At 53.5% G+C, this 14532-nt stretch overlaps 1 protein-coding gene across 5 annotated transcripts; it reads left to right on the top strand.

Moving 5' to 3' along the window:
- The first annotated feature begins 8822 nt into the window (after positions 1-8822).
- Positions 8823-12700, top strand: LOC106972481 (C-type lectin domain family 10 member A). Of its 5 annotated transcripts, XM_053212043.1 has the most exons (12): positions 8823-8979; positions 9166-9268; positions 9559-9653; positions 9919-10013; positions 10571-10687; positions 10965-11060; positions 11164-11235; positions 11317-11388; positions 11543-11629; positions 11720-11871; positions 12128-12234; positions 12362-12700. In XM_053212043.1, the coding sequence occupies exons 4-12, from the start codon at positions 9947-9949 to the stop codon at positions 12513-12515; spliced, it is 924 nt and encodes a 307-aa protein (XP_053068018.1). In that variant the 5' UTR covers positions 8823-8979; positions 9166-9268; positions 9559-9653; positions 9919-9946; the 3' UTR covers positions 12516-12700. The 5 variants fall into 5 exon arrangements, with proteins under 5 accessions (XP_053068018.1, XP_053068017.1, XP_026903125.2 ...); XM_053212042.1 differs by lacking the exon at positions 9559-9653; XM_027047324.2 differs by lacking the exon at positions 8823-8979 and having other exon boundaries at positions 9010-9268; positions 9565-9653.
- Positions 12701-14532: the final 1832 nt, after the last annotated feature.

Below are 14532 nucleotides of genomic sequence, written 5' to 3'. Positions count from 1 at the left end.
CTTTGAACCTGTTACGAAATCATCCTTGACTGGAAAAAACCTGGATATAATTTTCTGCACGCGGGGACAGGTCACATAACCAGTGTCTGGGTTTTCCTAGAGCCACGTGGGTGAACCCAAGATTTATGGGGCCTGAAGCATAGACAGTTTTGAGGAGCCTTCCTTAAAAAAATAACATCATGAGGGGTGCCTGGGTGGCCCAGTCGGTTAAGCATCTGACTCTTGAGATCGGCTCAGGCCGTGATCTCAAGGTTTGTGAGATCGAGCCCCAAATTGGGCTCTGTGCTGACAGCGTGGAGCCTGCTTGGGATTCTCTCTCCCTCTCTCTCTGCCCCTCCCCTGCTCACACACACTCTCTCATTCTGTTTCTATCAAAATAAATAAAACTTAAAAAAAAGAACATTATGAATATTTACTTGTTAGAACCCTCCTCGCCACAACTCTAAAAAGCTGAAAGCTACCATAAACACCACAAAATCCTGAAAAAGGATATGATATTTGTAATAAAATTCCCAACTTAGCTCTAAAATTCATTTTCCTAGGGGCGCCTGGGTGGCTCCGTCGGTTAAGCGTCTGACTTCGGCTCAGGTCATGATCTCACGATGTGTGAGATCGAGCCCCGCTCTCTCTCAAAATAAATAAATAAGCTTTTACAAACAAATGAAAATAAAAACTATTAAAAAATAAAATTCATTTTCCCTACACTGTTTTCCCCCCTGAGTACTCACTGTGTACTCGTACGCATGGCAAAGACGTGGCAAGGTGTCTTTCCACAAGGAGAAGGGACAGACAGGTTGTTGTGGTTTACTCTTTATCACCGATGTCAAGAGCTCCAGGGCACATTTCGCATCCCACCTCAGTGTCTCCCCCCCGGTGCGTCTGCACAGCCTGTGGCTGAAGGACCCCTGAAAGCCACACAGATCCACGATGTGACTGCAAACCACGTGCCCGTGGCCGTCCCACTCAAGTCAAATGTATTTCCAGCCTAATTATTTTTTTTCCAATGTTTATTTATTTATTTTGAGAGAGAGAAAGACAGAAAGAGAGAGAGAGAGAGAGAGAGAGAGCCGGCAGGGAAGGGGCAGTGAGAGAGAGAATCCCAGGCAGGTTCCGCACTCACTGTAGAGTCTCATGTGTGGCTCGATCCCACCACCCTGGGATCGTGACCTGACCAGAAATCAAGAGTTGGATGCTTCGCCTGAACCACCCAGGCGTCCCCAGCCCCCTGGCACAGAGGACAGTGTGAAAGGGGGGAAGTGGCAGGGGAGAGAGACACTGGTCACCCTCACTGATTGTAGTGAGAATAACTTCTGTTTGCACAACTTACAAAAGTCTCCGATCCTGGGAAGACGTTGCCGGGGCCACTGGGGGCCCTTGTAAGGGGACTGGTGGGGTCCTGGAGCTCAGGGCGCCGGAGGCTCCTTGTCAGCCTGCTCTGTGCCTCCTGGGGCCGCCTGCCCCCCCGCCAGGCTGGGGGCCTCGGTGTCACTGGATCTGGGGCAGTGCAGTCGCCTTGGGACGTCCTGCTGTCCTGCTCGTCCGGCGAGTTTTCTGGGAGAGAGAGAGAGAGAGAGAGAGAGAGAGAGAGAAAGAATCTTAAGCAAGCTCCATGCTAGCACAGAGCCTGACAAGGAGATCGATCCCATGACCCTGGGATCATGACCCAGGCCGAAACCAAGAACTAAATGCTCAACCGACTGAGCCACCCAGGCACTCCTGAGTCCATTGAGATTTCTTTAAAAAAAAAAAAAAGTATCAACCTTGGCTCATCAGTTGCATCAAAGGTACCTTTGTATCAAAGGGAAGGTGAAAAAAAAGTAAGAGAAGAATAAAATGAAAATTCCACTAAGCATAATTTTCTGTTCTCTTGTGTTGTTGGAAGGACTCACTGGAGGGGAGAGGAAATCTGAGTGGAGTGCACGGTTGTGAGCAGAACATTTGATAAAGTAAAACTGTCTTTCTGAGAGATGAACAAAACAGTGGGAGCCAACTGCTTCCTATAATAATAATAATAATACGTAAAAATGAAAGTAGCTTCCACTGTGCTCTTAGAAATAATTTTGTCACAGCAATCTATCAAAGGAAGACCTTAGTCCATGCCAAAAGGAGACATGCTTTTAAAATTCTTACTCTTGGATTTTATTTTTTTAATTTTTTTTTTCAACGTTTATTTATTTTTGGGACAGAGAGAGACAGAGCATGAACGGGGGAGGGGCAGAGAGAGAGGGAGACACAGAATCGGAAACAGGCTCCAGGCTCTTGAGCCAGCAGCCCAGAGCCCGATGCGGGGCTCGAACTCACGGACCGCGAGATCGTGACCTGGCTGAAGTCGGACGCTTAGCCGACTGCGCCACCCAGGCACCCCTATTTTTTAAAGTAATTTCTGTGCCCAACGTGGGGCTCGAACTCACGAACTGCGAGCTCGTGACCGAGCTGAAGTTGGACGCTGAACCGACTGAGCCCCCCAGGCGCCCCGTATATCACTGTGCTTTTACTCTGCATTTCGCTGATGGCCAGTGGTACATCGCACATCTCCTGTGCTTGTTTTCTATGTGCATGTCCTCTTTGGAGAAACGTCTCTGTGTTTTTTGCCCATTTTCTAATTGGTTTATTCTACTGTTGGATTTTGAGAATGCTTTAAAAAAAAATTTTTTTTTTTTTTTGCAGGGGGCGCCTGGGTAGCTCAGTCAGCTAAGTGCCCGACTCTGGATTTTGGCTTGGGTCACGATTTCGTGATTTGTGGGTTCGAGCCCCACGTGGGGCTCTGTGCTGATGGCAGGGAGCCTGCTTGGGATTCTTTCTCTCTCCATCTCTCTCTCTGACCCTCCCCTGCTCGAGCTCTCTCTCTCTCTTTCAAAATAAACTTTAAAAAAAATTTTTTTAATTAAAACAATTTAATGGCTCAGTCTGTCCAACTCTTGATTTCAGTACAGGTCATTATCTGAAGGTTGGTGGGATCGAGCACCGTGTTGGGCTCCATGCTGACTGTGCAGAACCTGCCTGGCACTCTCTCCCCCTCTCTCTCTGCCCTTCCCCCACTTGCGTTTTCTCTCTCTCTCTCTCTCTCAAAATAAATCAACATTAAAGAAAAGTTTTTTTGAGGGAGAGAGGATCCCAAGCAGGCTCCACACTCAGCATGAAGCCCGATGTGGGGCTCGAACTCACAACCAAGAAAGACATCATGACCTCAGCCAAAATCAAAGGGTTGGACCCTTAACCGACTGAGCCACCCAGATGCCCCAAGAATTCTTTTTTGCATATACAGTATACATATCCGTGTGTAATTATAGTTGAGTGAATTTACTTGAAGAGCTTGGACGGTATTTGGGGGGGATTGAATAATTTCTTTCAGCCCAGTCTATCTGAGCACCTTCTGAGGGCAAAGCGATACATGAGCACGGCGGTGTGAAACGTTAAAGCCTACGTTAGTCATCCCTCCCCCGAGTGGGGCTTGGAAGATTCTTCCATATTTTAGACACTCGTCTTCTGCTTGGTATGTGGTCTGCGAGTATTTTCTCCAAGCCTGTAGTCTGTCTTTCTACCCTCTTAGCAAAAATCTGTTTACAAAAACTCTCATGTGATCAATCAAATCTTGGCAAAGCCCGACTCAGGAAGTGAGAAGAGTGACAGGGCCACATGAGAGAGATTAAACGACACTTTTCCTGTTTTTATAGAAGTTTGGCTGGATTCCCAAAGCCGAGAACGATTGCGGATAATGGCCGTGCCTTTAAAAACCAGGGGAGCTGGACGCACGCAGGCAGGATTTACCAAGAGGTGCCAAAATAGTCCACCACCATCCCTCCCTGCCTCTGTAAGAGGGGACGAGGGAGTTGAGGAGTTCATTTCAAGGGCATTCTTAGATGTGGCAAGAGATTCAAGTCTTTTTTTTTTCTCCATATGGAGGAAGGGGATGCTTCCCTGCAACCCACTGGCCAGATGCTGGAGTCCAAAGGGAACCACAGTAGAGACAGGGGTGTCTGCGAAGGGGGGACGACAGGCATGTCACTACCGGGCCAGATGGTAGGTAAGCCGCAGATGCTGTGGGGACGGCCGTGGACTGCTATTTGACAGGGGCAAGAAGAACTTTAGGGGCGGCCGTGGATGTGTCTTCAGGATTTTTGAGGGCACTCGTGGAGAAAGAGACTTGTCCTTGACAGGAGACGTCTGAAGGCAGAGAACCGGGGCTAAAGCTGCCCTCTGCATCAGTGGGTCCTGCCACACTTGGTCATCTGTCAGGGTGAGAATGTCATGGAAAATGTGAGCCTGGTGGACCCCAGGGATGCCAGGCCTGAGCCATCCAGGAAGGACCCTGCCCAAGAGCACTTTGTCACAGAGTGAGGCTGAAGGAGACCGTGCGTGTATGGCTGGAATCTAGGGTAGTTGGCCACTGGGGCAAGAGCTGATGGTGGCTATTGGGCAAGAGCCAATGGTGGCCACTGGGGCAAGAGCCAATGGTGGCCATTGGGGCAAGAGCCGATGGTGGCCATTGGGGCAAGAGCCAATGGTGGCCATTGGGGCAGGAGCTGATGGTGGCCATTGGGCAAGAGCCAATGGTGGCCATCAGGGCAAGAGCCGATGGTAGCCATCAGAGGGTAGCCAGAGAATTCGTCGTCCTCAGGAGGGGCTCCTGTGGTGCAGAGGGTCCCATAAGAGTCTCAGAGGCACCACCAACAGATCCCACGGAAGGCCAGTGTTGGAGGCCTGCTGTGAAGAGCGTCCTGACCACCAGCCACAACGGCACCAGATCGCGGGCCTCTTCCTTGAATTCCTCCCTCCTTCGCCCAACCCTTGACGCTCAGTGAGGAGAAGAGGAAAGAAAGGGGAAGGAGGAACAGAACAGCCCATGACTCCTGTCCTAGATTCTCCAGTGGCAGGTCCTGTGATACGGATCTTTATGAAAGTGATTTATGAGAAAGTGTTCCCAGGAAAACAGATAGGGGGATGGGGGTGCAGGAGGAGGAGGGGGAGGAAGTTATGCAAGGGTGTACCAGACACTGCGATTCTTTGGAAAGTGACTCGTTAGGAAGTGTGACTAGGTGATCTTGAGCACAGTCCCAACAACGGGTCCTGTCCCGGCACAGCTTTCCCCAGTCAGGAACAAGGGACCCGGAGCACTAATAGTCTTGCACCCAACGGCCATTGGTTTGGGTTCTGCCTGGGGGTGGCGAGAATGGGAATCCCAAGGTACATCCCGCCATGGGTTCCGAAACTGTGTTCGGGCAGCTTGAGGGCAGGCTTCTGACCAAGAGACACAGGTGCCGGCCATGAAGAATAAGAGGGAAGGGATCCGGAAGGGATCCGAGCAAAGCCTCGGCAATGTCTGCTGGAGCCCCGTGCCTGCGGGTCCCGAGTCGGGCTGCGTGAGGCTTCGCTCTGGGCTGGGCTGGGCTTTTGTGGCCTGGAGTTCAGACTGGTCTTAGAGCTGAATGTAAAGGAAGGATAAATCCAGGAGAGTCTATCTGATAACAACGAAATGAGGTCTTGGTGTAGATGCCCTTTTACAGGTTGAGGAAACTTCTTTCTATCTCATTTGCTGCTAGTTTTTTTGTTTGTTAAAAAAATTTTTTTAATGCTTATTTATTTTTGAGAGAGAGAGAGAGAGAGAGAGAGAGACAGAACATGAGCAGGGGAAGGGTAGAGAGAGAGAGGGAGACACAGAATCCGAAACAGGCTCCAGGCTCCAAGCTGTCGGCACAGAGCCCGACACGGGGCTCGAACCCACGAACCTTGAGATCATGACCTGAGCCGAAGTCGGATGCTTAACCACTGAGCCACCCACGCGCCCCTGATCTGTTGTATTTTCATTGCAGTTCAGTTTAAAATCGTTTCTAATTTTTCTTGAGACTTTCTCTTTGACCCATGGATTATTGAGAAATGTGTTGCATAATTTTCGGGGTTGGGAGATTTTTATAATTGTCTTTTTTGGTTTTCCATCTAATTGTTTTCTGGCTTAATTCCATTATTATCGAGGACAGATGTAAAATTTCAATTTGCTTACATGTGTTATAAAGTTTGTTGTGCGACACGGTCTGTCTTGGGGGCAGTCCCATGTGCACTTGAACGATGCGTCTTCTGCCACTGTTGAGTGGGGCGGTCTATAAATGCCCATTAGGCCAATTACAGAAACACATATTGTGGTTTGACCTGAATGCCAACACTGTGGGGGGGGGGAGGGGGTAGGATAAAATAACGTTAGCGTTCACATAGAAGAATAAAAGCTTAAGTATATATAAGGTTTTATGGTTAAAAAACTGTGGGGGCGCCTGGGTGGCTCAGTCGGTTAAGCGGCCGCCTTCGGCTCAGGTCATGAACTCACGGTCCGTGAGTTCGAGCCCCACGTCGAGCTCTGTGCTGACAGCTCAGAGCCTGGAACCTGCTTCGGATTCTGTGTCTCCCTCTCTCTCTGCCACCCCCTGCTCGTACTCTGTCTCTGTCTCTCTCTCAAAAATAAACATTAAAAAAAAAAACTTTAAGTAAATACAAGAGCTTCTGACAGTTTCTGAACCTCAGCAAGACAAAACTTTGTTTCTCCCAAGCCAGTAGTCCGTTAAGCCATCGCTGAAACAACAGAGAAGGTATTTGTTTCTTGAACATCACATTGGTGAGAACTGACAAGTTTGTGGGTAAAGGTGTGGATAAATGAATATCCCTCTACACCGTAGGGAGAAGGTGGGCTGATAACGACATTTCTGCCCGTTTTGCTTCTAGAAATCTAGCCAAGAGCAGTCTTCGCTTCTTAGCACCAACAGGCATTACGAGCCTGTTCACTTCAGCATCGTTAATCCAGTTGAAGGATCCGCAGCTCAAAAAGGCATCACCCAGGGGAGTCATTTAACGGGCCGTTAAATAGAAGGATGTGGTGTGCGAAAACCCTCAAGACCCATTTCTTTTCTAAGTTCCAGTCTTTCTCTCTCTCTCTCTCCTCTCTTTTTTAAAAGTTTATGTCTTTGGATGGGGCACCTGGGTGGCTCAGTCGGTTGAGCGTCCGACTTCAGCTCAGGTCACGATCTCACGGTTCGTGAGTTCGAGCCCCGCGTCGGGCTCTGTGCTGATGGCTCAGAGCCTGGAGCCTGCTTCTGATTCTGTGTCTCCCCATCTCTCTGCCCCTCCCCCGTTCATGCTCTGTCTCTCTGTGTCTCAAAAATAAATAAACGTTAAAAAAAAAAATAAAGAAATCCTGGCCAGCTGAGGTGCTGGGAGAGGCAGCAGGGAGAAAGCGGTGGAAGACGGAAGCTATGATGCTCAAGAAGGCAGAAGCCTCCGAAGGCCTCAGAGGCAGAAGCATTTAGGAAAGAAAAGAGGGCAACTTGCGAAGAAGTCAGGAAGGGATCGGCCTTTGGGACACGGGCTCACGGAACAGGACCTCGGGAGGGATCGGGAGGAAAGCTGCACCGTCAGCAGTGTTAACAAGCTTCTAACCTGCTCATGATGACAACACAGCACTGTTCCCACACGATGAACGCAGTTGCAAAAGGTCACCACATATCTTTAGGCGTCGGCTTTGCAAAAGTCGGGGATAACGCGGTTTTTCCTCAGGACTCAGCAATTTATGGGAAATGCTCTCAGTGTACTTTATTTTGGGGCCTGGAAGGAGAACTACTTGTGTGTGTGTGTGTGTGTGTGTGTGTGTGTGTGTGTGTGTGTGTGAAACCCACACGAAATTTATCAGCAGAAGCCTGTTCACTCTACCTTCGCAGCCTATCCAGGATCAGAACCCTTCTCACCGCCTCCGAGCACAGCGCGCCGTTTCCGCCCTTGTCTCGTTTCGTGGGATTCACAACACAGGTGTCACACGTGCGAGTTCACATACAAGTCGGGTCATTCCCTCCTCTGCTCCGACCCCTCCAAAGTCTGCCCCTCCGACTTGGAGTAAAAACAAACGCTTAACAATAGCCTAAGTACCCTAATGAATTGGCGGCCTCCCTTTTCCCTCTGTGACTCATCTACTCCTCTCCAGCTCATGTCTCCATAAAAAGTCTGGCGAATGGAGAATCCTTGTGCACCCTAGACATTCTTCCACCCTTTGCACCTGCTGTGCCTTCCGTTTGGAGCCCTGTTCCCCCTGGGGCTCCTCATAACTTGCTCCCTCACCTCCTGGAGACCATTGCTCATATATCACCTTCCCAGTAAGGCCTTTCTTGACACCCTACTCTTGATGGCCTTAATAAAAATTGACCCTATCTCGGGGCGCCTGGGTGGCTCAGTCGATTAAGTGTCTGACTTCGGCTCAGGTCACGATCTCACGGTCTGTGAGTTCAAGCCGGGAGTAGGGCTCTGTGCCGACAGCTCGGAGCCCGGAGCCTGCTTCGGATTCTGTGTCTCCCTGTCTCTCTGCCCCTCCCCCACTTGCTCGCGCGCGCTCTCTCTCAAAAATAAATAAACATTAAGCAAGTAAAGAGAAAGAAAAGAAAAAGAAAAGACTGTGAGTGTGAATTCACACCGTGTGTGGCAATGAGATTTACAGGTGATGGGATTCAATCCAGTTCCCTTTCTTGAAGATGGCCAGGCCAGGGTGGTCTGGAATTCTGGCCCCTTGCACTCAGCACACCCATGAAGTTGGGAAGCCCACGGCCCGGCTCTGAGCCTCAGTCCGCCATCCAAAGCTCCTCCGCAAGATTCTTGTGGGATCGGAATGGTTAACGTCTGGCACGCCTCTGGCACAATCCCCTGCTACAGATTCGATGCTCGGTAAAATTTCCCTTTCCTGTCTCCTTCCTCCCTTTGCAGTCAGGAAACCCCACTCTGCCCTGTCTTCTTCCCTCCCGGGGGGAGGGGGGGGTGGGGCGCCCCAGGGGAAGCTCATGTGCCAGGACTTGGTGAGATTGAGCAAGACCAGGGATGCGCTCCTCTGGACCCAGCTGCGCACTGATGGGGACGGGTTCTGGGAACTTTAGATGAAGGAAGCGAAAGGGGGCGTGGGCAACGAGAACCGCCACACTGGCCTCTGGACCTTCTGGCCTGGCTCCCCTCTCCCGAATGGTAAAAATGAGGAAGTCAGGGGGGCTTAAGAAGAGGGGACAGGGAGTAGATACACCCCAGAGGAGGAGGAGAGCGGACCTGCCCCGTATCCAGCCCCTTCCTCGCGCAAGCCTTCCGATCCCTTCCCCACTCCAGTCGGGGAAACGGGAGATCCCAGCTTAGAGCCTCCTGGGCTTTGGCACACAGACACCGGCAGGACTCTGGTCGCGTAGGTGACCCCCACTCGGGATCTCCAGGATTTCGTGTTTTCCAACTCTGGGCATTGCTGCGCAAGGAGTTCCAGACGCAGGTAACCAGCCTGGCACTTAGGGGAGACCAAGAAATGGTAAGGGACAGCTTGGGGATTCAGTGGCCGAGGGGAGGTTTTACACTCTATTCCCTTCCCTGGGTTGGGCTTGAAGTATGGGGGGGCCGAGTCTCAGGCAGACTCAGCCCCGTTCCAGCCCCCACCCCACCGCGGCCCTAACCGCGGTACTAACCCCAGCTTCCCCTTAAGCCCCAGCCCCAGCTTGGACCTCAGAATCAACTGGAATCTTAACACCAGCCCCTTCCCAAAGTTGACCCCGACTCTGTTTCCAGCTTCAGCACCAGGCGTAGGCTCAGCCACATCCCCGACCCCAGCCGGTAGGACGTGCCCCTCGGTGCCAGCCCGGCGTTGGCCCCGGTCCCAGCCAGTACTGCATTTAGCTCCTACTTTACCTCCTTCCATCCCCAGCTCAACGCAACCCCGCCCGACCCCCAGTCCCGACCCCACGTCCAACCTCGCCCACAAACCCAGAACCAGGCCCAAGCCTCTCTCCGACCCTGGGCGCGCCCTCAACCTGAGTTCACCTCTTCCTTGGACTCTGGGCCTGGCCTGGGCTCCCACCGAGTCCCAGCCTCCCCGCTTCGCCCCAGCTCCTGCCTCAACCTGGCCCCCTGGCCCTGCTTCCCTTTCAGCCCCGGTAGCCCCAGCGTTGGTCCAAACATGTCTATGCAGTATGAAAAGTTCCAGCATTCGGAGACAGAGAAGCAAAGCCAGGGGTCTAGAAACGGTAAGAGGGATGGGGAAATGTTCCCTCCTTCAATACACTCTTCAGGGGTAGAGGGTTTCTGCTGTCATACCTGCACCCCTACCGTGTGTGGGCTGCAGGGCGGCCCCCGTCCCGAGGGGGTCCGGTCCCAGCCTCTGGGGACCCCAGTGTGAAGACAGGGACCGAGAGGGCCACAGGGGGCCCGGATCCCTCTGCTCTGGAGGGGGCCGTGAGGGTTAGCATCAGAGGGAAGAGTATTTGGGTTCAGAAGGAAACCCACCTGTGAGCCTGGCGGGGCTCTGGGTCCTTCTGCCCCTCCCCCAACTCTGACACCGTCTTGCCCATCACCGTCCCCCTCCATCTGTGGGTCCTTGTGTCCGTGCGTCCCCACGGAGGCGCGAGGGGCCCAGGTGACTGAGGGCCTGGGCTGGTCCCTGAGGGGTCAGAGGCCTGGGTGCACCCCGCCCCACATGTCCTGCCTCGGCCTCCCAGCATTACCCGCGACAGCCCTCATCCCTGACTGGTCCCTGGGCCCTCTCCTCCTCCCTGTCCCGCCCTGACGCCCTCTCCCCTCGCAGGGCCGCCTCCGCCTCTCCACCACCTGCAGGGGCTCTGCTCTGGCCCCCGGCCCTTCCTGCTCTCCCTGGGCATCAGCCTCCTCCTGCTGGTTGGCATCTGTGTGATCGGATCCCAGAGTGAGGGGCGCGGCGTGGGCAGGGAGGAGAGAGCTCACGGGGGTGGGGGTGGGGTGGTGGCGGGTAGGGTGGCCGCTGGCTCTGTCACTTGGTGCGGTTGGCTGAGTAGCCCAGTGGCCTAACCCCTCCAGACCGGGACACCGGATAAGGATAGGGCCCGTCCCTCTGGGTTGGGTCATGTGAGGAGACGGCAGGACAATGCGCGTGGTGAGCCTGCTGGCTGCCGGCTCACAGAGGGCCTGATAAATCCCAGCATGCTTTGTCCCCTCCCCATCAGATTCCAAGTGTCAGAGGGACCTGGTGACCCTGGGAGCCACTTTCAGCAACTTCACCTCAAGCACTGTGGCCGAGCTCCAGGCCCTGAACGCCCAGGGTGAGCCTGGCACACGGAAGGGGCTCCATGGGGGTGGGGGTGGGGGTGGGGGTGGGGGAGGGGGTCCCGAGCACCGAGTCCCCCCCCTCCACGTGTCGTCCAGGCGGCAGTTTGCAAGAAACGACAACGTCTCTGAAAGCCGAGGTGGAAAATCACAAGCGGGAGCTGCAAGCAGGTGAGAAGCCGCAGCCCCCGGGGGGAGGGGTGGGGGTGGGGGTGGGGGGAGCGGCCTCGGTGCTGACCCCCTGCCCCGCAGCCCGCAGCCTGAACGACAAGGTGTTCGCCCTGGAGAGCAAGCTGGAGAAGGACCAGCGGCAGCTGCAAGCAGGTGGGGGCCCTGTCCCCGTCACCGGGGCGTGGCGCGCACGCGGGACAGGGCGCAGAGGTCCCTAGGCTGGCCCGCGCGGGGACGCCTGGCTTCCGGGGGCTCGCTGAGCACCCCCAGGCGCTGCCCCCGCTGCCCACCTGTGTGTGTGTCCCAGATCATTCCGATACCCTCGCTCGAGTCCAGCAGCTGGCCAAGGACCTGAGGACCCTGACCTGCCAGGTGGCCGCTCTCAAGAGCAACGGTGAGGGGCGTGGGGGTGCTGCGCCCCATTTCCTGCTCGTCCCCCCACCCCCACCCCTGGGTGGCATCTCAGAACCTCCCCGCCCCTCAGGCTCTCAAAGTACCTGCTGCCCGGTCAACTGGCTGGAGTTCGAGGGCAGCTGCTACTGGTTCTCGCGGGCCGGGAAGACCTGGCCGGAGGCCGAGAAGCACTGCCGGCTGGCGAACGCGCACCTGGTGGTCGTCAACTCCAGGGAGGAGGAGGTGAGCGCCTCAGTGCCGGGGTCCCCTTGAGGGCAGCGGTTCCCAACCTCGGCCGGGCCGTCGGAATCCCCGAGGGGGCTTGGTTGAGCTCTGTCACCCGCTGAGCCACTCCCAGAAGTTTCACTGGCCGGGGGCATCGGGGCAACCGTCCCCAGTGTCCCCCAACGGGCTGAATGGACACGTCAAGTTCAGAACTGCGAGTCCAGGGAGTAGGCTGGGCTGGAGAGAAGTCACCCTTGCCCTTCTGTCGCCCCAGAACTTTGTGCAGGAACATATAGGCTCCTTACACGTCTGGATGGGCCTCAGTGATGCCGAAGGAGTCTGGAAATGGGTGGATGGGACGGACTATGCGACCAACTTCAAGTGAGTGTGGCCTGGCTTTCTGTGACCCTCTGCCCCCTTCAGCTCCTGCCCCTCCGGGGTCTGACCCTCAGTCCCTTGTCCCCGAGCCTGGGTTCTGGGCCCTCTGGCCATTGTCCTCTCTCCGCAGGAACTGGAGGCCGGGCCAGCCGGACGACTGGCATGGGCACGGGCTGGGCGGGGGCGAGGACTGTGCCCACTTCCACCCCGACGGCTGGAACGATGATGTCTGCCAGAGACCCTACCGCTGGGTGTGCGAGGCCCGCCTGGGCATGGCCGGCTAGCGCGGTGGCCGAGCGCTGCCCGCGGGCCACCCGGCCACCAAGCTGCAGGGAGTGGGAGGGGGCCTTCCCCTGAGACCCCTGATAGGACCCCATGGGACAGGACTGAGCCCTGGGAGTTTGGGTCACTGCCACCATTTTGAATGTTACCCTCCTTGGTGTTCAAAAGACCATCTAGACTTCCTTCAGGTGTTTGTTTGTTTGTTTTAATTTCAGCTTTACTGAGGTATAATCGACCCACCAAACTGCAAGGTGTTTGAGGTGTGCATCATTGCGATTTGATGTTCGTATACACTGTGAAAGGGTCCCCCGTGTGGTTAATCACCTCGTGGATCCATCGCGCGCGTGTGTGTGTGTGTGTGCGCGCGCGCGCGCGCGCGAGAACACGCGAATCCTACTCTCTCGGTAAATCCCAATTATACGATAGTGTTCACGACTAGTGACCGTGAGATCCTCAGACCTTAGTCATCCCGTAGCTACAACTTTGTACCCTTTACCCAACCTCTCCCTACCACCCCACTCCCCAGCCCCACCAGCCTACTCTTTGTTTCTATGAATTTGATCTTTTCTTTTTGTTTTTTGATTCCACATATAAACGGTACCATGCGGTATTCGCCTTTTCTCTGGTTCATTTCACTTTGGCGGAACGCCCCCAGGGTCTATTCCTATTGTTGCAAACGGTAGGCTTCCCTTCCTTCTCACGGCTGAACACGGTTCCGTTGTATTATCTACACCACATCTCTATCTGTTCATCCGTCGACGAACATGCAGGCTGTGTCCATATCTTGGTTATTGTGATGAACGCTGCGGTGAATATGGGGGTGCAGATATCTCTTTCGTACTCTGTTTTCATTTCCTTTGGGTATATGCCCAGAGGTGACACTGACGGATCACGTGGTCATTCTATTTTGAATCTTTGGGGCAACCGTCATCCTATTTTCCACGGTGGCCTGCACCGATCCACATTCCCACCAACAGCGCACGACGGTCCTCTTTCTCCACAGCTTTGCTGACGTAAGTTTTTGTGTTAAACCTTAAAAATCAACCTTATCGAGATATAATCCTCACACGATATAACACACCCACTTAAGGAGTAGAGATGACTTCTGAAACATGTAAATACCTCAGTAACGTCCACGCAATCCAGGTGCAGAGCATGTCCGTCAGCCCAAAGTTTCCTTACTCCCGAGCCTGCTTCCTTTATCTCTGGGTGCTAATATTTATGATCTGCTTTTTTTCTCTATTGATTGGTTTCGCCGATCCTAGAATTTCACAGTATATTGTTTCGTGAAGCCATATGTATTTCATATTGCCTGATTTTCAGCAAACTTTCTTTTTTAATTGTTAAAACTTGTTTATTTTTGAGAGAGAGAGAGAGAGAGACAGAGACAGAGCACCAGTGGGGGAGGAGGAGAGAAAGAGAGAGAGAGAGAGAGACATAGAATCCGAAACAGGCTCCAGGCTCTGAGCTGTCGGCACAGAGCCTGAAGTGTGGCTCGAACCCGGGGACAGTGGGATCATGACCTGAGCCGAAGTTGGATGCTTAACCGACTGAGCCACCCAGGTGCTCCAATCTTTTTTTTTTCTCTTTTCGATGTTTATTTATTTCTGAGAGAGAGAGTGGGGAAGGGGCAGAGAGAGAGGGAGACACAGAATCCGAAGCAGGCTCCAGGCTCCAAGCAGTCAGCACAGAGCCCAAAGTGGGGCTTGAACTCACGGACTGTGAGATCATGACCTGAGCTGAAGTCGGATGCTCAACGGACTGAGCCACCCAGGTGCCCCTTCAACAATCTTAAAATAGCAAAATGGAGAAAGTCAGGTGAGGCCTTGGAGAGTCCTATGTTATTGTAAAACGGCATTTCCTTTTTACATACAGTTGAGTTCAATTCTTTTCTCTTGCTTAAAAGCTGTAAAAACCTAAGGTGATTAAAAAAAAAAAAGGCAATTCTTTAATTTCTTTGAAGAGCCCAGAGTTGGGGAAATGTTGCTTAGATGCCCAGGTGTATTGGTTAGCTATTGC

This window comes from Acinonyx jubatus, chromosome E1 (genome assembly GCF_027475565.1).
Source record: "Acinonyx jubatus isolate Ajub_Pintada_27869175 chromosome E1, VMU_Ajub_asm_v1.0, whole genome shotgun sequence".
Classification (NCBI taxonomy): domain Eukaryota; kingdom Metazoa; phylum Chordata; class Mammalia; order Carnivora; family Felidae; genus Acinonyx; species Acinonyx jubatus.
The sequence above is the reverse complement of the archived record's forward strand: the minus strand, read 5'-3'. Positions and strand labels throughout refer to the sequence as shown.